At 38.9% G+C, this 22,681-nt stretch overlaps 1 protein-coding gene across 9 annotated transcripts in view; it reads left to right on the top strand.

Moving 5' to 3' along the window:
- Positions 1 to 22,681, top strand: part of ZMYM4 (zinc finger MYM-type containing 4) — a 3,261,850-nt gene that overhangs the window by 1,803,707 nt on the left and 1,435,462 nt on the right. For all 9 annotated transcript variants that reach the window (XM_044059341.1, XM_044059348.1, XM_044059366.1 and 6 more), the window contains one exon: positions 17,393 to 17,543. In XM_044059341.1, the coding sequence (XP_043915276.1) occupies positions 17,393 to 17,543 (151 nt within the window). The remainder of the gene's footprint in view (positions 1 to 17,392; positions 17,544 to 22,681) is intronic.

Below are 22,681 nucleotides of genomic sequence, written 5' to 3'. Positions count from 1 at the left end.
ACTCTTGGCTAGGCTTATAAAGGCCAATAGCCTAGTAACTTCCTATGATCCTATGTTAGCAAGTCTTTTAATGACCTTTTTTATTTTATGGATTCACATTACTGTTTAAAATGGTTCAGAAGTTCAGTCGTCATTTGCTTAGTCATCTTGTATAATTTATTGTTGATGTTAGTTTTGATGAAGTGTTTTGTTTTTATTGGAATTAGTATGACTATTTTCTAATTCCTCGGTCTGCTTTAGTATATATAACTAAGAAGCAGTGGTGGAAGTTTCATCCCATTGATACGCATGGTGATATCTGTGACTTTACATTTTGTGTTTAAAATTTTGCTTGCATTGGTTAGTAGAAGTCCTAAAATGAGATGGAGTGTGGTGGTGGTGGTATTCTAGAATAAGATAAGTTTGAGATGTTCTTTCTTAGAGAAACATTCCAGTTTACCCTTATTGTCATTTCCTCTTCCCAGATGCGGCTTAGACATTTTGCTGTATTCTGTTTTGTTTTTGTATATGTAGGTATTCAACAGTTGTTTGGCATGTTGGACCCCTTTTGTGCTTTATTCTATCTTAATACTTAAGAGAGAAACACCATTATCTTTGTATATTTAACTTGTAGAGGGTTATTTACTCTAACTTAACTGTTGAGTAATTTTTTTTGCCTTTTTTATTTAAGTCCCTGTATTAACACCAGTACCCTTGTTTCTTTGGTTCTCTTGAGAGTTATTCATTTGCTTCATTTTCTTTGAGCAGTTTGGAAGTCAGTTACAAGTAGTAGTATCTTGTCTGAGACTCAAAAGAACACAACTCTATTTTCTGATTGATTGATGGTAGGAAAAAATACATAGTTTGATCTGATCTTATGTATGTTGATTGATGGTAGGAAAAGATACTTAGTTTGATCTGCTCTTATGTATGTTTAACATTTTACCTTCCCTCTATCCATGCCTTCCATCCACCCTTTCCCTACCTATTCCTTGCCCTATTGAATGTTTATATGAATTTTTTCTTCACCACTAAGCCTGGTAGTCCTTTTAGGTTTACTTGTTCATGCTAAGCTTACTGCCAAAGGAGGTCATCACGAAGCTCAGCCACATCACTCAGTACTGGTGAAAGACTAACAGTGTCCCCCATTAAGTAGACTTTCTACCTGGGTGGATTTAAAGGTTGCTAGAGAAGTATTTTGCTGATAGATAATTCCATAAACACTGGATAACTTGGTTTAGGTGTCTGTCACGCCATTGTATGTTTGTTTCGGTTTCTAGAATGGTTGTTTGCTTTACCACTTGTTCTGTTTAGGAAGAGGGAGAGTTCAAGAGTGCTGGGTCATTCATTGCACAGAAAGCTAAGCAGAGATCATCAGCTCTGTGGAGTCTATGACATTGGGCAGAGGGACATAACTTTTAGATTGTCATGGTACCAACGAGCACCGATACCTTGAATCTTTTGTGGTGAGAAAATGTTAAGTTCTCACAAGCTGGCCTGTGCATGTGTAGAAGGTGATGTACAAGGAATTGACAAATGTAACTTTATATTTGAGAGTCAACTGCTACAGATTAGCTGTCAAGAGCTGTCTGGGATTCCCCCCCCCCCAAGAAACTGTCTGAAGTGGTTCTTGGTACCCTATGATGAGTTGTAAGAACATCAGACAATGCAGCATTGTAGTTTGTGTGTTTCTCTGCTGTAGTGAACAGGTGGCTGTGGCTGTTATAAGTTAACAAGTGTGGTTTGTGACATTTCCTGATTTTAGTGGTTAAAAATCAGACCATTTTTGTCTTGATTTCTTCAGTGGATAAAGTAAATAACCTCAAATTGTGTAAAGAAGGTGGGAACAAAGAAAGTTCAGCACATATATGCATTCTGGTAGTAATATGTCATCAGATCGGGAAGAGGTCCCTTGCATCTACTGATGTGTAGATGTCATGCTTTACTGTTATCAGAATGTGAACCATTTAGCTGCAAGTGGAGGTAGACTCATACTTTTTGGAAATGTGCTATACTCCTTTAGTAGGGTAGGAATGCTATTTGTTTTATTGGTGTGGTAGATAGACTGGGCCACAGGGGTCCATTTTTATAAGTAAGCAAAAAACAGCAATTGAAAAAGTTTGCTGTGAAAGCAAAATTTGTAGAGATTGATGTAGTACAGTAAAATAATACAGACAGATTAACAGTCACTGATGTTTACGTACAGTAGAGTAAAAAATAGTAATCCCTGAAATTTACTTGGAGGATAATTGAGAGTCATTCTTAAATATCTTCATAGCTGACACTGTCGTTTTCTTCAAGGAATGTGACAGAAAACCTAATACATGAGCTTAAACAAAATCAGAAATAACTTTAGTATTAATTAAAATAAGAACAATACTGAATATCAAAACCAGTAACAGAAGTAAAGTCCATTTAGTATTATACAGTATATAGACTGTAGTTTAGCTTTGTTACTGATTTTGATGTTCCATAGTGTTCCCACCTTTTGTGTGTGTAAAATAAAATAATACTGGATGGATGGAAATAAATCTATCCAGGAAGTCCATTCCAGATGATTTTGTCCATGTTGGGAGCAAGCAACATGGTTCAGTCTTCCAAAGCTTTTCATATCCTGCACATGGAGTGTGCAATGCTTTTATATATTGGTCAAGATTTTTTTCAGACACCTTTATTGAATTATCACTTTTGACACAGGAAAATTTACATTCATATAAAAGTAATCAAACTATATTAGCGTAAACATTATACTTCACATATATTGCTGTATGTCATATAACCTAAGCAAAATTGCTTAAATTATTCAATTCCTGCCTTTTTTAACAATTTAAATTATCACTTACTACATAGGCAGTCATACATTTATATAAATGAAAACAAACAACATTAACATAATCCTAGTCACAAGCATTATCAGAAAACGTACTGACATACTCCCAGTTGCAAACATATATACATCACTTATAATCTACCCATTCTTTCTCACTCAAACATTACATAGCTCATTTAAATGCTGCTGCCTTTTAGACCTCATTTCACCCTTGTATGTATTGTTCCCACATTTCCCATTTTTTCCTATGTCATTTGCTCCTACCCTTTTCTAAAGATCTCAGTTACAGTTGTTTTAGCTCTGTTACTATATTCACTACTTCCAGTATAGTTGATTTAGATTTTGATTTCCATTTTCTAGTAATTGCCTTTTTGGCAGCCTTATTATTAGACACAGCAAGGCCTTACCATGTCTAGGTAATACCGATTCTGTATCATAGCTCAGAAAAGTAATCTAGATATCACAACAGTCTGCCCACCCAGCATTTCCAACAGTGCAGTCATTAAAGTCTGCCAATTCACTGCACTCCCAGAAAAATATGTTCCCAATTACCTCTTTCTTCCCCTTCACACCTCCAACATTTACTGTCTGCCTGAAGGAAAATTCTCTGGACTCTACTTGGGGTATAAAAATATCTATGTGAACATTTCCAGGCAAAAATCCTAAATCTTCTAGATTTTGTTGCATGTTTGGGAGACATACATATATCTTCCCATTGTTTCTTTGTGAATTGCTTATACAATCTCTCTTCCCAGTCCTTTCAAAACTTCTCTGATTGATTCTTATAGTTATCATGCAATATTTTATATGCCCTTCTAATTTTTCCTTTTTTAATGGCAGCTTGTATTCTAGGTTCTATTAAAAACTTTACCAGTTCTGGTCTTTCGTTTAGGACCCCCCTGCTTCTTTCTCTTTGCCTATACTCTGATATCAATCCCTGATAGGGAAGGCAATTTCTAACTTGCAGTCCAAATAAATTCCTGGTGCCTTCACATTTTATCACCTTTCCCTCTCTAGTTATTTGCTCTCAATACCTTGTTTCCTTTGCCAGTTTTCTCCAATAAATTCCGCCCCCCCCCCCCGCCAATTTGTCTGTATCCCTAATTGCAGTCATCCCTATCGGCAGAATCTCCTTTCTCCATTCCCGTGTTGGTTTAGTTCTTAGAATACTTTCTCCTACTTTATGGATGTAATATTATGTATGATTATTGTTATTCCCTTTAAAGGCCTGCATTCAAAATCCCAGTCTCTGCTTGTGTCTTGAGCTTCTCCTGTGTTTCATCATCATCCCTTTCCACTTTGAATTATAGTTTTCTGCTTGTGCGATGTATAAGAGTCTTAACTGTGTAACTCTGAAATACCCCTTCAGATTGGGTAATCCTGATCTCCCCTTTTCAACTGGAAGAACCAGCTTATCCCACTTGACTCTTGCTGTCTTCCCCTCCCAGATAAAGTCTTTCAGCTCTTTATTAATTGCTACCCACAACTTCTCTGGTTAGTAAAAATATGCCTGACCTGTGTACAAGTAAATAAAAATGCTGACAGGCAGAATTTCACAAGGCACAAATCACTCAGGTGATGATAAACCAAAGGTGTATTTAATGATAAAAATCCATAAGAAAAACAAATAAAATGTGATCGCTTACATTAATTAAACAAGTTGTTTAACGAAAGCGCTCAGGTTTTATTTGTTTTTCTTGTGGATTTTTATCATTAAATACACCTTTGCTTTATCATCACCTGAGTGATTTGTGCCTGTGAAACTCTGCCTGCCAGCATTTTTTTATTTAGTTTTTTTTTTTTTTTTTTTTTTGCTGCTGCTTTTTTTTTTTTTTTACCTGTGTACAAGACTAAATGGATTAAAAACATTTTAACTGCTTGTATCTTACTATCCATATAACAAAGCTTCCATTATCTCAGTTTTTGTATTAACGTTTTAGTCTCATCCCTTTCCACTTTGCCCTATCCTCTACACAATCCTCCTCCTACTTTCCTGAAGTACTAAGGTTTTTTTTTGTCTCTCCTCTCCTTACAGCTGTAACCACGGGCACTCCCTGTACTATCCCACATATCCTTAGCTGCCACACTAGAATCATTTTTAATCCATACTCCTAAATATTTCATTTTATCATGTCTCCATAAATAAGGGTATTCGTGAACCAGTTCATGTGTGGGTACATAATTTACTGCTGTTGCCTTTGTTTTAGCTTCATTAATTTTGTATCCCAAAAAGGTCTGAAACTGTCTCAGAATGTTCCACAGCACTGTAATGTCTTTTTCTGGTTTTATAAGGTACAAAATTTTATCATCTGCGAATACAGCCAGCTTTTCTTGACTACCATACCAATTATATCGTTGAACTTCTGAGTCCCTTATTTTCTTTGCCAGTGGTTCTAAATGTAATGCAGATAATGAAGAGGAAAGAGGACACCTCTGCCTGGTTCCTCTGCTCGAGCAGAAATTATTAGAGAGGACCCCACTCACTTCAATTTTCACCTCAAATCCCTCATATATGCTCCTAATCAACCTTATAATTTTTTCAAGAAATGCAGATGCTTCCATTGCCCTACTCATAAAGTCCCCTTTCTCTGCATCAAGACTCACCAACAACAATGGTATTTTCTTACAGTCTGCTTCACTTTGGATCATCAGAGTTCTGTTAATGTTGTTTAATGTTTGCCACCCTCCACAAAACCACACTGATCCATGTCTATCAGTTTTGGAGTTACTTTTGTCATTCTTTTAGCCATTATAGCCATGAACACTTTTTATAATCATGGTTTAGTATTATAATGGGCCTGTATGAAGCTGGATCTGATGGATCCTTACCCTCTTTAGGCATTGTAGCTACTACTGCTTTCTTCCAGGACGGTGGTACTTCTCTTCCTCTTAAGATACTATTTAAACAAAACCTTCCAAATTGTTATCAGTTTTTTTCCTCCAAGCTTCCAAACTTCCACAGGAATACCAGATAGTCCTGCGGAATTTCTTGTAGATTGGTTATACATCACAATTTTTACTGTTACTAATTGAGCCTCATCTACCTCTAACCTTGGTGCATTTGATTCTTCCATAAACATTTCCATTTGTATCTTTTCTTGATTTTCATATTTCTCTGCCTTATAGAGACATTCGTAGAATTTCCAAACTATTTCTAATACCTCTACAGGATTTCTTGTTACCTTCCTTGTTATAGTACCCTAAGTTTGGTGACAGCCCTTTCAGCTTTGTTGCCTGAGTCGTTGTGCTAAAAGTTTTTGTGCTGTAGTGTTGTTATAAAAAAACAGTTGCTTAACAGCAGTCTTTCTAAGCTTGTGCATATTATTGAGGTGTAATCCCTTATTTTCTGTCTAGCATTCTGCAGTTGATCCTCTTCTTGTTCTGTGAGATTCCCCTCTTTTGCAGTACTAACATTTTTTCACTCTCTCTAAATGATTTTTGTTACTTCTAAGCCATAGCTCCCTTTCTTTTATTTCCACCCTATTTTAAAACTCCACAATAATTTTATCCCACTCCCTAGCTATATTTTCAGCAGAAATTTCTATTCTTTCTAATAGCTCCTGAATAGTCTCCACTACCCATTCCTTAAATTACTGTCTTTTCAACAGATAGGTGGGAAAGCACCAGTATCTATTTTTTCATTACTGCATTTACCTCATTGCGTAGTGCGTATTAGCGTACTTATACAGTCGCTAGTACTTATTCAGTCGCTAGTGCTGAAGCGACGTGAAATACCTAGTGGCTCCAAGACTTTTAGATTTCTCCCAAGGTTTGCTATTTTTCGGTCCTCCTGATCTCATTGTGCAGAGAGTAACCATATCCATATGAATGCATTGCAGTGTATTTTATTTTGTGTAGAGAGATTGATGCAAGTGTTCTCCTCAAGTTAACAGGGACATTGTATTTGTATAGAGAATAACAGTTCAAGTTACGTTGTACAAGTGTTCTCCTCGAGTTAACAGGGGCATTGTGTGTGCAGAGAATAACCATATCCATATGAATGCATTGTAGTGTAATTTATTTTGTGTAGAGAGATTGATACAAGTGTTCTCCTCGAGTTAACAGGGGCATTGTATTTTATTTTGTGTAGGGTGTTTGATACAAGTGTACTCCCCGAGTTAACAGGGGCACTGTAATAGTGGAACTCCATACTTTGTACTACTAATCTGCCTCCCATTCCTCTTCATCTATCCTTATTTCTGCAGTTGTCTCTCCCTCTGCCTCGTGTTCTACTCTTTCTTCTGCTACAGTAGAGGTCACTCCCTCCACCTGACTCTCTTCCCTCTTTAGTCTCGGTATCCTCTTTCCTTGGTTCACGCTGGTACTATCCCTCTCACTCTGAACTCTTCTTCTCTATGCCCTATCCTCTACACAATCCTCCTCCTACTTTCCTGAAGTACTAAGGTTTTTTTGTCTCTCCTCTCCTTACAGCTGTAACCACGGGCGCACTCCCTGTACTATCCTTACAAATAAGGATAGTATTTCCTGTCAGGAATCCCTCCGGTCATAGTGAGGACGTCTGAGGATACCCTGCTCCCAGGCATAACAATTGCCACCCAAAGAGAAAAAGGCTCAATTCCACTCCTACAGGGACAACTCAGTGTATGTAGCTCTAAGGGCAATATTGTAACAGCATTATAGTGTTATCCAGCGTCCTAACCAGTGTATGCGATAGCAGCCTGCCGCAAGACCCCTGAGTCCATGGTTATCCCCCGACTGCTCCTACTAACCCCATAAAAGCATTACAAGTGTTGTGCAGACTCCTAAACTGCTGTGCATCACTCCCCCCTTCTTCACCACCAGGTGGCAGCATTTCACCCTAAAAAGGTCCTGCTAAATCCATTTTATAAGACCTTGCAGACTTACCAACTAGAATTTCTCTCTGCCCCTAAACCGAGTATTCAGCTTAATAATTCTCTTTCCCCCTAGGTTTTTTCTTTTCTTTTTTTTAGAAATTTTAGCAGTTCTTGAACATACTACTAGTACAGACACCACAAAGATACAATCCCACTCCCTGGCTTTACCTGCAGTTGAAATCCTGTTCACTGATTGTTTTTTCCTGAGCCACCTCACCTCTCAGTTCTTCCCGCTCCGTTCGCCCTTCGGGCTCACTCCGCTCCCCTACCCCCAAATCACACCTACCCCCAGTGCAGCTAAACTTATACTATACGCTGAAAACCAATCCAATCTCCACACCAATCAGCAAATTCATTCAGTTACACCCAGCCACACCCAAACTAAACACCCCACCCAATAGCTAAACTAAAGAACTAAGATCCAACCACTACCACACCCATCTTACTTCCTATCTGAATATCTCTAGTAACTAGACTAACCATGCAGTTCATGCTACCAGTACTAGTACTAACTCTCTCCACTCTAACCTACATCACATCCACACCCACTAACATACCATTAAACAGTACCTTCCACACAACACATGCTTTCACACAGACACATACATTTTACAATCTGCTCTACACTATTTAATGATAGCTCATTATTCTATATATACAAAACACACACCACTCTGCCTCTCAGAAGACAAACACTACCTAGAGCAAATATAGACCTAGCACATGCTATAAAACTCAAACTATTCTACAGAAGATGTTTACTAATCTCAGGAGACATACACCCCAACCCAGGTCCATGCAACAACTTTCTCTCACACAAACAGAAATCAGACCTACTTATTATTAACCTAAGCTCAAGAAGTATATCTAATAAATTGCATGACCTACACACATTCATAGCCCACTACTCCCCAGATTTACTAACTATTACTGAAACCTGGCTAAAACCCTCCACCCAAAATGAAGAAATTATCCCACAAGGCTATAACATCTTAAGACTAGACAGAGATGCTAGAAAGGGAGGCGGAGTTGCAATTCTATTTAAAAACGCACTCAACCTCTAGCCTCTGCAAACCCCACTTCCCAAATTCCTAAATGCAGAAACATTAGGCTCAATTTTATCTTTAAAAAACAAAAAGAGAATAAACATCCTATGCAGTTATATCCCTCCAGGAAATAACTCACCAGTAATAGAGGAAATCTTACAATGGGCTACAGCCAACCTGCCACAAGAAACTATCCTGTTAGGAGACCTAAATCTAGACTGGCTATCCTGCAATTCTAGCAATCCCACAAACCATATTAACTTATTCAGATTCTTACAACTAATCCAAGAACCCACCAGAGTGGACAAAAAATCCCAGAAACAGTCAATTCTCGATTGGACTTTAGAAAACTTCCCCAAGCAGAATTATCACGTGGACTGCCTACCTGATGCACTCAGCAATCACTGCCCCACTTTCCTTCTTCGTAAAAAGGTAAGTATACCCAAACCCATATTGTATAAGGAAACTAGAGATGAGCACAAGGTAAATCCACAAATTCTTAACAGTATGTTACAACAATGTAATTGGCACCCATTACATACTCTAGCACTAGACCAGGCAGTTAAACTTTTCAATAGTACTTTTATGAATGTTCTTAATACAGTAGCTCCCATTAGAAAAATTAGAACCAAAGTAAACTATGCCCCTTGACTGACTAGGACCACAAAAGGCTTACTAAAAGCCAGAGATAATGCCTGGAAGATCTGGAAAAAGAACAACACTAGCTTAAATAGGCAGAACTATCAACAACTTTGTAATCAAGCCAAAAGACAAACAAAGCTAGATAAACAAATGCTACTTCCTAAATATCCAAAACAAACATTCCAAAAACACCCAAAAGTTCTGGCAGGCTATCAATTCCCTTCTGAAACCTGGCAAAACTACCACCCCAGCTCCCAACACAAACACTACTAATGTCAGCATAGCTTCTCAATTCAACCATCACATCATAGATTCTATTCTATCACTGTCTACCCAGCTATCTAGCAATAACTCTCTATCCACCCCCACTAAGGATCACAATAATATACCATCATTTACTCTCTCACCCGTACCAACCTCCATATTCAAAAAACTACTCTGAAAACTAAAACCTACCACTCTCGCAGCTGATGGCTTACCCACTAATTTCCTAAAACTAGCAGCAGAGTCCCTAGCCTACCCTGTCTCAATTCTGATTAACCGCTCCATACAAGAAGCTTACATCCCTCAACTATGGAAAGTATCACATATTATCCCCCTACACAAAGGTGGCAACTCCTATGAGCTATCAAACTACCGCCCCATTGCTATCCCTATACCCCCTGTCCAAGCTCCTTGAAAAATGTATTCACACCCAAGTGATGCATTTCCTAACCTCATATAATCTCCTCTCCTCAACTCAGCATGGCTTCCGCCCAAACCATAGTACAACTACTACTCTTCTGTCTTTTACTAACCAGGTTAACCATCTTAGAAATAACAACAACTTTGTATCAGCCATATTCTTAGATCTCTCTAAGGCATTTGACATGGTCTCACATAACCTACTTCTAGGTACACTATCCTCCATGTCCTTTGCCCTCTGCACAACTGCTTGGTTCAAAAACTACCTCTCTGATAGGAAACAATCAGTCAAATGGCAAGGAGTATTATCACCTTTACTATCATCCACCATAGGTGTTCCACAAGGCTCAATACTGGGCCAATTACTATTTACTATTTTCACCAACAGACTACACACCTCCACACTGCATGCATCACTTATACAGTACGCAGATGACTCCACCTTAATCTGCTCAGCCCCATCCCTAACCACTCTTCAAAACCTTACTCAGGAATCCTTCATCTCCGTTGAAAAATGGATTACTGATATCCAGCTGATTCTTAACCCCAACAAGACCAAATTACTCCTATTCACCCTTAAATACAGATCCACACCTCTTTCCTTCACTATCACCTCCAAAAATTTCCCCCTCCCTCCATACTAAGCTCCTTGGCATTGCAATAGATAAAGATCTTCACTTCGATGTCCATATTTCTCAAACCATTAAAAAAATACATAAAAAATTAGGAACCCTATACAAACACAAACACTTCCTATCAGACCAAGCACGGGTCACCCTAGCCCAAACCCACCTTCTGTCTACCCTAATGTATGCATCTCCAGTCCTAACCCACATTAGGAAAACAGACATGAACAAACTAGAGTCATGTTACAATAAGATTGCTAAATTCGCCAATAACTCTGCTTTTAGAAGCCATCATTGCCTTGTTCTAAAGGAGCTACAGTGGTTAGAACTTCCTCATTTAATTAGTTACCACCAACTAGTCCTCACCTATAACATCCTAAAGAATCCCCACAAGACTCCAGCCCTGAACCAACTACTTAACCAATACTCAGCAAACCGTCCGCTCCGCTCATCCAACAAAACCCTTTTACGTATAACTAATGCCAGCAACACTGCAGGAAAAGCTCTTTTCTCTCATACCATAGCAAAAATGTGGAATAACCTCCCCCAGAATATTTCCTCAGCACCATCTATCTCACTCTTCAAAAAATCACTTAAATCACACCTCTTGCATTCCTGGCTCTGCCCTTGCATCACATAAATGCTTTCCTGCTCTCCTCAAATACTTCCTACCTTCCTCTATACTCTGCTTACTGTCACTATATTATAGTACCAAGAACTCCTCAAAACTGCCATACAGGGCCTACCTCTGGATACATTTAAACTTGCTTAGCACAAAATATTGTCAATTTATACTGTCTTATGTGATGTCTCTGCTGACTGTATTGTTACGGTGGAGTTTTTTTTTTTTCTCCCAAGGCATATAAAACTGCCATTCAGGGCCTAATATGTATAAATTAAGCTAGCTTGAACAAACCATTGTAAATTTGTTCTTATTGTATGAAATATCTTGGATTATAAAAATCCCACTGTACATATTGTTTAATTGTGGAGCTTTTCTCCCCGGGACTCCGCTGTAAATGGACCTCGTTCCATTCGGACTTTCCCGGTCAATAAATGTAAAATAAATAAAAATAAAATTTTTATTTTCGCTATTATTGGCACATGATTTGAAGTAGGTATTTGGGTGGGTATCAAGATCTTCAGTTAAATGCACATGTTCCTGTGAAATGTAAATTCTGTCTAGCCTAGCCCAGTTTTTACATCTTGGGGAATAATATGTAAATTCACTCCAAACTCCTATTACTGAATTCACATCTTCCTTACCAAATATTTTCATAATTTATTTTAAAAATCTACCCTCCTTTGTTATATTTTCTCTTCTGGGCCACCCAGACAAATCTTCACTGCCGCAAATCAAATTCCAGTCTCTACCTGTAAGTAATAGTCCTTGCTGAAACTGATTATTTCTCTCAGAATTTTCATAAGCTCCATTATAGTAGTTTTATGCCAGTGTAATCCTCCTGTCTTGCCAGTCACCCCTTAGCACTATAAATCTGCTATTATCTTTTTTTATGTTCTGTTGTCACTATTGGTGCTCCTTGTGCAATTAATTTAAGTACTCCTCTTTTCCTTTGTTCCAGGTATTCCGCTGAATAGCCATCCTGAAAACCTTCATTTCTTTCTGTGTGTCTCCTGTAACACAGCTGTTTGCACTGTATATTTTTAATATAGTTCACATGCATACACTGTTTGGCAGGTTGAACTTTATTACAGTTGTTTCTTGTCATGTACATTTGAGACTGCCACATCTTATAATACTGTGTGTTTTATTGAAAGCCCTCAAACAAAAAGGCAAACATACTCCAATATCCCCTAAAACATATTAACTTAATACTAACACACACAACTATGTACACCATCAAATATTGAAGTTTTACCCTCCTAATAGGAATAAAAGTCCCAAACTGTGAGCCAAACTTACAGACTTGAGTTTACCTAAAAGGTCATCCATACTAAGAGACATAGTGAAGCCTGTGCTTCTAGTAAGTGATGATTGGTTTTGTCTTATCTTTATAGCTCTCCCAGCTGGGAAAACCCATAAATGTTTTCAGAGAAAATTAACTACCGTGGAAAAGCCCCTGAATACTTTCAGAGAACCTTATCTCCTAGCCAGTTTCTCTTTCCTTTTTTTTTTTCTTCAGCCAGTTACTTTCCACCAGACTGTAGCCAGTTTCTCTTTATCAGATTGTCTCCATGGAGGCAGCCAGTTTCTCTCTATCAGATGGCTTCCATGGAAACATGAAGACCAGCTGCAGAATTATTACTGAGCATACATGTGTTTGCCAGAAAAAAGCCTCATAATATTCAGAGTTCTTTTTCATTTACTTACTCTCTCAAAACCTTTTACTAATTCAATCTAATGTTTAATTCCGTCATTTCCCCATGCATGATTATGAAAAAGCACATTCATTTTTCTTTTATCATGCTTTATAACCAGGGTTTTTTAATACATTGCATTGCCTACATTTCTTAAAACTAAACAAGAAGGGAGAAAGAAAGGAGAAAGAAAAGGAAAAAAAAAGAACAGCAGCACCTATTTACAATCCCCGTTGCACTTAAAAATAACTGAAAAAAACTTTATAGCATGTAAAGAAAACCACATGCCACAAAACTGGCACTGTTTAAGAAAATAATCTTCATTTACAGTTAACTTTCTACCTCCTCTTCCCCTCCCCAAAGCACTTTTCCTAAAATTAATGACCTGAAGTAGGGCATATGCTTTAGAGTCCCCCACAAGTCCAACAAATTCTGAAAATGTCCAATATTTCCAGATTTTCTTGTCCTGTCATATTTCACAAATATAATGATTGCTTTGTAATCCTATATTAAGTTACTGGTTTTATTACTGTTCATCTCTGAAATCCGGACTCTGCTTCATTTCCAGCATACTCTTGATTCTTCTAGCCAACTGTTGTGCCCCCTTCCTTTTCTCCAACATTTTCTGTTGAAAAATTTGAAAAGATTTCACAGTTACAGTCCCTCTGCGGTCTTTATAACCAGAGGCAGCAGCAGAAGAATCTCCTCATTTTTCACAGATTACTTTTTGTTGGACAAACTTTTGTACTTCATCAAAAAATGATTTTGTCCCTTCAGGGAAGAATAACTTGAAGACATCTGGGTACAGCAATTTGAATCTCACTCCTGCATCTTGACATTCCTTGAATAGTGAAATAAATTTGCTCCTCTTCTATCAGGTGTACAGCGAGTAATCATTCTCCACAAACACTCTGCTGTCTCCCACTTTTAGTACTTTGTCCTTCTGCCACAGTTTTGTCAGAATCAGCTCCTTCTGGTAGGATTGCATCTTTACTTTTAAAGGTCTAGGTCACTTTCTTATAGCCAGATTTGGAGCATACACACAATGTGCCCTTTCAACTAACAACTGCTGTGGAATATCAGTCCAGCTGCTTATTTGTGCGTTAATAAAATTAATGCAATCTGTTCCTTCCAGCTTCTCAGGTATAGCTGAAAATCTCAGGTTTTCCCTACGTGCTCTGTCCTCTAATTCTATTATTTTTTGAACCATCTCTTCTTGAGCAGTGTCATATTCAGCCAGCCTTTTCTTTATTTTGAACTCTGATTTTTGCAGCTTTAACATCTCATCTGAATATCTGTTTAAAGCTTCTTTCATTTTTTCCCAGCCTTTTGTTGTTTGTGCTGATAATCTTCATCAGTGTTTTGTTTATTTTTACCAGGTCTGTATGCAGTTGTTTTATATCTTCCTGTAGGTTACGGAAGTCAAGTCTGAAGGTTACATTGCTTTTTTTGCTGAACAGCTGCGGAATTTTCTCCAGTGTTTCTTTGTCACTTTTTGTAGCTGATTTTTCCAGGTCTTCTGTATTTCTTTATTCCTGGCACCCAGGCAGTATACTTACTAGCCACTTACTGAAATTTACCTGTAAACAGATGTCTACTGGCCTTCTCTGCTGGGTTTCTGTTCTCACACTGGGAGAGCTAGAAATAAGCTGTTACTCAATGTGCAGCCATCTTACAACTCTCAGGTTAAGAAAGTTTTGATCCTATTTTGAGAGAATTACTGAAACATTTCTAAGTCTGTGGGATCTGCTCTTTTTGTTGCTACTTCACAAACTTGCATTCTTAAATTGATGTTTTAACTTATGTTACTGGCTTTGACCATAAATTAAAATGCATTAAACTCTTCCATAAGAGTGCTTATGGGAGCTGCATGCTCTTGGCTTACAGTGGCACCCTTGCTGCTGAGTTTGAGGTCATGTTTACTTCTGTCGTTTTCACTTTTTCTTACCATTTTGTAGTACCCACATGTCTTCCTTGTCTTCACAGGAACTGTCTGTATTCCATTTTGGAGGAGAAGTCAATCTAGGCTTCCTTAATGTATATAGTTTCCATGTTATCAGAAGATACCAGAGCAGGGACAGTCAGTGCCTCAACCTGTATTACCTCATGCTGCTGCATAATGTCTCAAACTGCTCCTGCCTTCATTTTTTAAAAGTTTCACTAGCCAATTTGAGATTTTCATGACCATTTGCCAGATAGGGGAAATTAAAATAATTGAGGGATTTTGGAAGAAGCAATGCTCAAATAAATGTGATGAGATCCATTTTTAAAGGTATCTGACAAGAGTCAAACACACAAGTTTAAGAAGTCACGACAGATATGAAGCATTCAGATGTGATGTGTGTGAGCCAGGGGTGTAGCACGCAATTTCCATTTTGTACTCAAAAGCTTTTAGTACTACCCCTTTGGACACCTATCCGTTAAAAATGGACACATTTATCAAATTGCTGACCCCAAAAAACTTAATAAATGTAAGTAACATTTTCAAGTGTTCCTTCTAAAACAATTAAAGATATTGTTTTTAGATTAGCAATATTGCACCTGTTAAAGGCATCAATTTAGACAATTGCAGACATAATGTGACCTAAAAACATACATGTTGATGTGATGCTCAGAACAAAATGTACTCAGTAGAGTACCAAGAGTATGCCTAGCTACACCCTTGCTGTGAGCCTCCTTGGTGGGTCTGAGAAATCAGCTCATCCGATAGCCTATTCTTGCTTGACATTTTTTTTCCTTTGAAGCTCCAGGAGTAAGGTATGCATGGTCATACCATAATGTAATGCACCACACTAGGAAGTTATTTTTAGACCACGAGGTAGCCAGTTCTTTTTTTGCTGCTCATACAGCTAAGATCTCTGTCCTGACTCGCATCGTGAAAATGTTCCTACATTTATTGCCCAAGACATCAAGCCTTCAGCATGTTCTTAAAGCTGTCATATAGCAAGATTTTCAGTAGTGTTATCTCCATTGGATAAATGAGGAGTATGACCTTGAAGCATTACTGTACAAGCTTCCAATTTTGCTTAGCCATTCATAGATGAAGGAAGGAGAAACTCCATAACTTTCTCACTGCATGGGCCATGGCAGTGGCTGAAAGTGGCCTTTAGAGGTTTAGATTCATGGTCTAAAGGCAAATATTGATAGAGGGAAACCTTTTTTCTGGTCCAAGCAGTGCCCTCCACTTTTGGGTGATGTGCCAGTTGGGGTTTCCAAGATAATGTGGTACTTTGCTTGCCTGTACTGAATCTCACTTGCCATCTTTAAGACTTTCCTTATTGTCTCCCTCTGTTTTATACTGACTTAGCTGTCTTTGTGTCATCATTGAAGTTGCTGATCCTGTTGTCATTTCCCCTGATGTGTTTGAAATAAGCATATTTTACTGGACTTGAAATCAGCCCATGTGGTATTTCACTAGTCACTTCCCTTACTCCGAACATTCTCTCACCACAGCTCTGTGTCCCGTTTCTCAGCCTTGTAGCTGTCAAGTTTCTCCATCTTGGTTGTGCTCCATTACATGTTGTTTTCCTAGCAGGTGCCTCACTGGAACTATGTCAGAGACTTTGGAGAAGTTCGAGTGGGCTATTTAGTGTTCTCCTGTAATCTTGTTACAGAAATGGATTAGATTTGACTGACTGCTACTTCTGGCCGTGAATCCTTGTTTGTTTGGAAATTCTCTTAGGAAGCAGTCAGTCTTTTCCTTGATAATCTCTCCATTATTTTCTGTCAATCTGCTACTGCTACTCTTTTGCTAATATTATTAAAGGTCAGTTCTATTCATTTATTTAATCAATTTTGCTACACCCCTCCATATAATGGAATGAATTTATCCCTTCCTAGAGTCTGGCACTTCTGACGTGACTGTTGTTTTGTTGACAGTATGTGTTAGGGAATCCAACAACACACTGGCCAGATTTGTGAAGACTCTAGGAGGCAGTCAGACTCTGTATCTTGCTCTTCCTTAGTGCAGCCAGTTCCCTCGCCACCTCCTCTTGCTCTGTTTGTCCATTACTGTACTTTGTGCCTATCACTTACTTTTCTTCATAAAGACTTGAGCAAATATATGTTGGTTGCCTCTCCTTTTCCATGATCTTCTGTGATGTTTCTCCCATCTTTGCTTAACCTAACATGTGTATCACACCACTCCTCCTTTCTTCTACGTACCTTAAGAGGACTTTGTCATTAGTTGTAGTTGTAAGGGATTCTTGCTGTGAAAGCAATGTTTGAATGCTTAATAAATTTTAATAGGATTTCTGATAAATATATACTGTCGAAAATAAAAATCTGTTTCTTGGTTAGAATTTACTTCATTAACCAGATTTCTTTGTTTTTATTACAATAACATGTACAATGGTTGACTTTTAAATACATTTTCCTTCTAACAGTAACATTCCCATTCCGTTTTCCTAGATGGCCAAGTGTGACAGTTGCAAGCGACAGGGTAAGCTTAACGAGTCTCTTAAGTGGAGAGGAGAAATGAAACATTTCTGCAACTTACAGTGTGTTTTGGTGTTCTGCAACCAGCACCTAACGTCTGAACCAGCTTTGCCAAATAATATTGGTAAGTAGGTGCAGAGATTTGTGTTTGAAAATGTGCATTGCAAGGATGATGTACTACATTTGATATATTTTTTCTGATAATGTAGAGGAATAGTACACAACAGTAATTGCATGGTCTGCTTAGAGTGCCCAACTTAATTTGTTGGCTAGATGATGCTTTTTGTTTGGTGTTTATTTGTTTATCCTGTTAAGCAGGGTGGTCCAGTTATGCAGCACTGATATTCAGTGAGGCCCAGGAAGAAAAGTACTAAAAATACAGAGTAGTAATACTGTACATAATACATAATTGATGATCACTGAAAATGTATTAGGCGGTACATATGTTTAAGTACATTGAATAGTTTTGCAAGTATTACATATATAAAACAAGCTGAGTAATTTTGGTGACCAAAGTAACTATATTTTGTTTTCTGCGTGTGTGTGTGAGATATATATATATATATATATATATTCCTGTTTTGGTTTCACTCATCATTCTAACATAAGTGACGAGGGGAGAATGCAGCTGTGTTTGAAGCTTTTAGATTAGCAAGACTCGTATGCAATATTCCTCAGGTATCTTCTAAGTAACGTGAAAGCATAAGAGCAAAAGTCCCTCATCAAATGTACCTGGGACATAACCAGGAAAATCATTGCGAAGTAAAGTAACATATATATAAAAATACTTGTAACCCACTTCTTCAGGACATTGTGGCAGATACGTAAAATGTCCCTGGAAACCCCACTTTGGAAAAATAACATATCTGATTTTGTCCATTTTCATCCTTTCCTGAACTAATGGGATTGGATCCAATCCTTGGGTTCGACTCGGCCATTTTAGTAGCTTGTGGCCAAAAACGAACTCTCGAGCTTCTTCCCTACCTACAGTGCACCACCCCTAACATCCCTCAGAGCTTGTTTGCTGCTGTAGCATTTACATGTGGTTGCCTTCAGCTGTCGAGTCTTCAGTGGGAGATAAGTTAATGTTTCATGTTTCCATCTTAAATTTTTCTATAAACTACTATTTCTTTCTTCTTTAGTCTTCGTTTTTCTTCTTAAGGCATTTCTGCCATTATTTTTCTTATATTTTGGCTGTAAAATTAACCTGTCTATATTTTATAATTACCATTGTTGGTATTTTCTATTTTTTCTACAAGTTCTTCTTGTAGTTCTTAAATACCATTGCTGGTATTTTTTCTTTTCATATTCCCTTTCTGTCTACCAAAAAAAAAGTTTACTTTAACTCTTCTGTTTTAACTACGCAGATGCCCAAACATAATCATGTCAGGAAGTCCATCTGTCTACCATTCCACTGATAACAGCTCCAGATCTGACTATTGCTGTAAGTGCACTGGCTCCAATATCCCCAAAGCTGGATGACTCTCTGAGCCAATGCGTCCCTGTCAGATCCAAGAGGATGGGTTCAACTTTGAGGTTTTTAGAGCCATCTCTTCCTCTCAGAGCTTCACCAGTGGACAGCTCAGCTCCAATGTCTGCCTCGGGTGGATTGCTTTTGGGGCAGAGGGAAGGGATGGGCTCTGTTTGCTTCTGTTTCCCCAGAGCGGTCTGCCTTTGAGGTAGTGAAGAGAGTGTTCTGTGCTTTGGCAGGTCAGATGGGTCCTTCCTGCTTGGATCCACCCTCTAGTTCCTAGATGACTTTGCACCATGATCCTCAGTATTCTACTTCGCAGGGATAGGCAGCCCAGAGCTTCCAGTCTACCCAGCAGGGTATTTTGATCTCTTCTGATACTTCTCCGGACTATCCCACAGAGGAAGTTCCTAGGATGAGAAAGTGTAAAGGGAGGCACTTGGACTATCCTCAGGAGTCAGTCATTCAGGATACGGATTTCAGTGAAAAGGAGGGGTCCCCAAAATCAGCACTTGATGATGTCTCATTTGGAGACATTTTTGAGATCCTAAAACAAAAGGGTGGCTGGTCTTCCAAAAACCTTTCTCCTGAGGAGTCTGTATTTCTGTAAGTATTTGGTACTGGTCCATCTACCACCTGCATTACTCCTCTAGCCGATGAGCTTATTGATTTGATCTCCAAGTGGGCGTGGAAGGAAACTGATGTGATTGAGCCAGTCCTAAAGAGACCAGACAAGATTCTCGCTTCACCAGTAGCTTGGGAATATTGGAGTAAAGGGGTCCCAGTAGATGCCATGGTTATGGCGGCGGCTCCAAAAAAGGAACTCACTGAACAGAGTTCCTCTGTCCATCCTCCTAACAGAGAATCGAGGGCAATAGACAGATTTGGGAAGCGTGTTTATGCTTCAGCGATGTTTGCACTTAGATTGCTGAACTGTTTAACACATTTCAGTAGGCTGCAAAGAGATTTGATTAAAGAGTTATCCAAATCTCTTTCTGTAACTGGAAGTGTTGAAGCTCAATCTTCATTAGTCTCTCACTTGGCCACCCTACAGGCTATATCCAGTTCATCTATGAGGCTTATCTTGCATGCTGCAGAAGGCACCTCAAGGGCTGTGGGTTCAGGTAATTCCATCAGGAGGCATGCCCGGATGCACCTGTCTGTTTTGCTGAGCCCTTCAAGTCATTGCTCATTATTGTTCCCTTTGATGGCACTTCTTTGTTTGGACACACACTCCAGATGTGAGAAAGATGGAAATACCCCTCTGCAGCGGGCATGTGTTTTTCCACCCCTCAAAGGAAATTTTCCACAAATCATTGGGGAGGTCAAAAAATGTGGTTTAGAAAGTGTCAGGGTCCTTTCCAGGACACACATGGAGTTCCCCTGAGACAGAAGGGGGAGCGATAATGGAAGACTCTGCAATGCCCCTGTGGCAGAAGAGGCCCGCAAAACTGGAGTTCTAGAGATTCCTTTTTCTGACAGACCCTTTCACTGCTCCTGAATGGAGGATCGATTTCCTACCTCTAGAAGCATTTGGGGGTTGCTTATCACTGCACCAGAGAATCTGGGTAAGTATTACAAAAAGCAGTTGGGAGCAGAGAATTATTTCTAGAGGTTATACAATTCCCATTTCCCTATCTCCTCCATTACCCAGGAAAATTTCTGATGTTTCACACAGTCAGAGGAAAGCAGAAGCACTAGAAATTCAAAAACTGCTAGACTAAGAGTCATCCAAGAGGTCCCACCAGACCAGATAGGATCTTGAACTTACACAGGATTATTTTTAGTGCCAAAGGAAATGGGATTGGAGACCAGTTTTGGATCTCAGTGTTTTGAACAAGTCTGTTTGACACACAGAGTTTTGGATGGTCACGGTTCAGTCCATTTTGCCCTTCCTGGGCAAGGATGACTGGATGTGCTCAGTAAATCTTCTGGCTGGATACTATCACATAAAGATGAGCAGATGATCCAGAAGGTATTTAAGCTTCTGGCTGGGAGCCCCTCAGTATCAGTTCAGAGCACTGCCCTTTAGCTTCATCACAGCCCCCAGGGTGTTCAAGTGCATGGGATTGGTTACAGCTCACATACGACTGCAAAGATTCCGGGTGTTTCCATATTTAGACTACTTTTCATTACTGCCTCTACCAGGCATTGATTGGTAGAAGCTCGGGATCAAGTGTTACAGACCTGTTTGCATCTTGGAATAAACTTAAATTACAACAGATATCATCTGCAACCAACCCAGACATTAGAGTTCAAAGGAACAGTGTTCAACATAGTACCTGTGGTAGCTTCTCTTCCTCTATCAATAACGTTGCAGGCATTCCAGGACTCTCTTCCTCTTGGGACAATTGCAATCCAGACAGAAAACATGTAATTTGTCTGGTACATCAACAAACAAGGGGGAACCAGATCTTATCCCCTGTGTCGAGAAGCCCTCAGGGTGTGGCAGTGCGCAATTTCTTCCAACCTCTTTTTAATAGCAATGCATATTCCAGGTAAGTCCACTGTGATAGCAGACAAACTGAGCAGGTCCATTTTACTACCTCGAGTGGTCTCTCAACAAAGTGTCAAAAATAATTTTCAGTCGGTGGAGCTAGCCTTGATGCGATCTTTTTGCATCTCCCCTAAACAAGTGCAGCAGCTTCTTTGCTCTGATCCCTCCACTGGGGGAATCACTGAGGGATGCTCTACTCCACCATTGGTCCCCCGATCTTCTGTGTGCTTATCCTCTGATCTTTCAAGTCCCATATTCCTTCAGAAAACAGCCCATTTGAAGAGCAAAGTCATCCTCATTGCACCTTACTGGCTTTGGTAGATTTGGTTCCCCTTCCTTCACCTCATCTAGTCTACCCACCTTGGATTCTGGATCCAATTCCAGACCTTCTGTTTCATCCAACAGGCATGATTCACGAAGATATCTCAAATCTTAAACTAAGTGAGTGGTTTCTCCAATTCCTTTAATAGCCAGGCAACCAATGCTTTCTTCCCCTGTTCGTTTCATACTTTTGTCTTCCCATAAACCTTTTACTAGGAAACTCTACAAGAGTAAATGGAGATTATTTGCTTATTGGACAGAACAGAAGTAGATAAACCCCTTCTCAGCACCAGTTCATTCCGTTCTAGAATTTGTAGCAAGTTTGTTTAATGAGGGTGCTAGTTCATCAACTATTCAAGTTCAGCTCGCAGCAATCTCTAACTTTCATGTGGAATTTCAGAATTCTTCCCTGGTTTCCTCTGAACTGTGCAAAGCAATTTTGAAAGGTACTGTTCTGCTAAAACCCCTGAATAAAGTCCCCATGCTTCCATGGGATTTAAATTTGGCACTGCAAGCCTTAATAGACTCTTCCTTTGAACCTGCAGGTAAATGTGATCTTAAATTTTTGACCTGGAAAACTGTCTTTTAGTAGCAATTTTGACTGCTAGAAGAATTTCAGAACTTCAAGCATTATCTTCTAAGCCCCCATATTTGATTTTTCATAAGGACAGGGTCATATTACGTACTAATGATATTGTTTTGACGTGACCTGTTTTCTAGGTCATATGCCTTAGTTTGGAGCAAAGTGTTTTGTTTGAGTAAGAATTCTATATTATATTCTTCCTCCTGTAATCTACTGTCTATGTCTGATAAAGATTGTCCAGTTCTCGTAATTTGCACTTTCTGTTGTTGAGGTCTTCATGTAAAGTTTCCATTTGTTTAGTACATTTCTCCTTGAAGTTGTCAAGTTTTAAATCCATTTTGTCAAATTTCATTGACATTTCCTGAATATTAGATAACAGAGACTGTAGAT

This window comes from Protopterus annectens, chromosome 1.part2 (genome assembly GCF_019279795.1).
Source record: "Protopterus annectens isolate FY-2018-M chromosome 1.part2, PAN1.0, whole genome shotgun sequence".
Classification (NCBI taxonomy): Eukaryota; Metazoa; Chordata; order Ceratodontiformes; family Protopteridae; genus Protopterus; species Protopterus annectens.
This window is presented reverse-complemented; position numbering and strand designations above follow the sequence as displayed.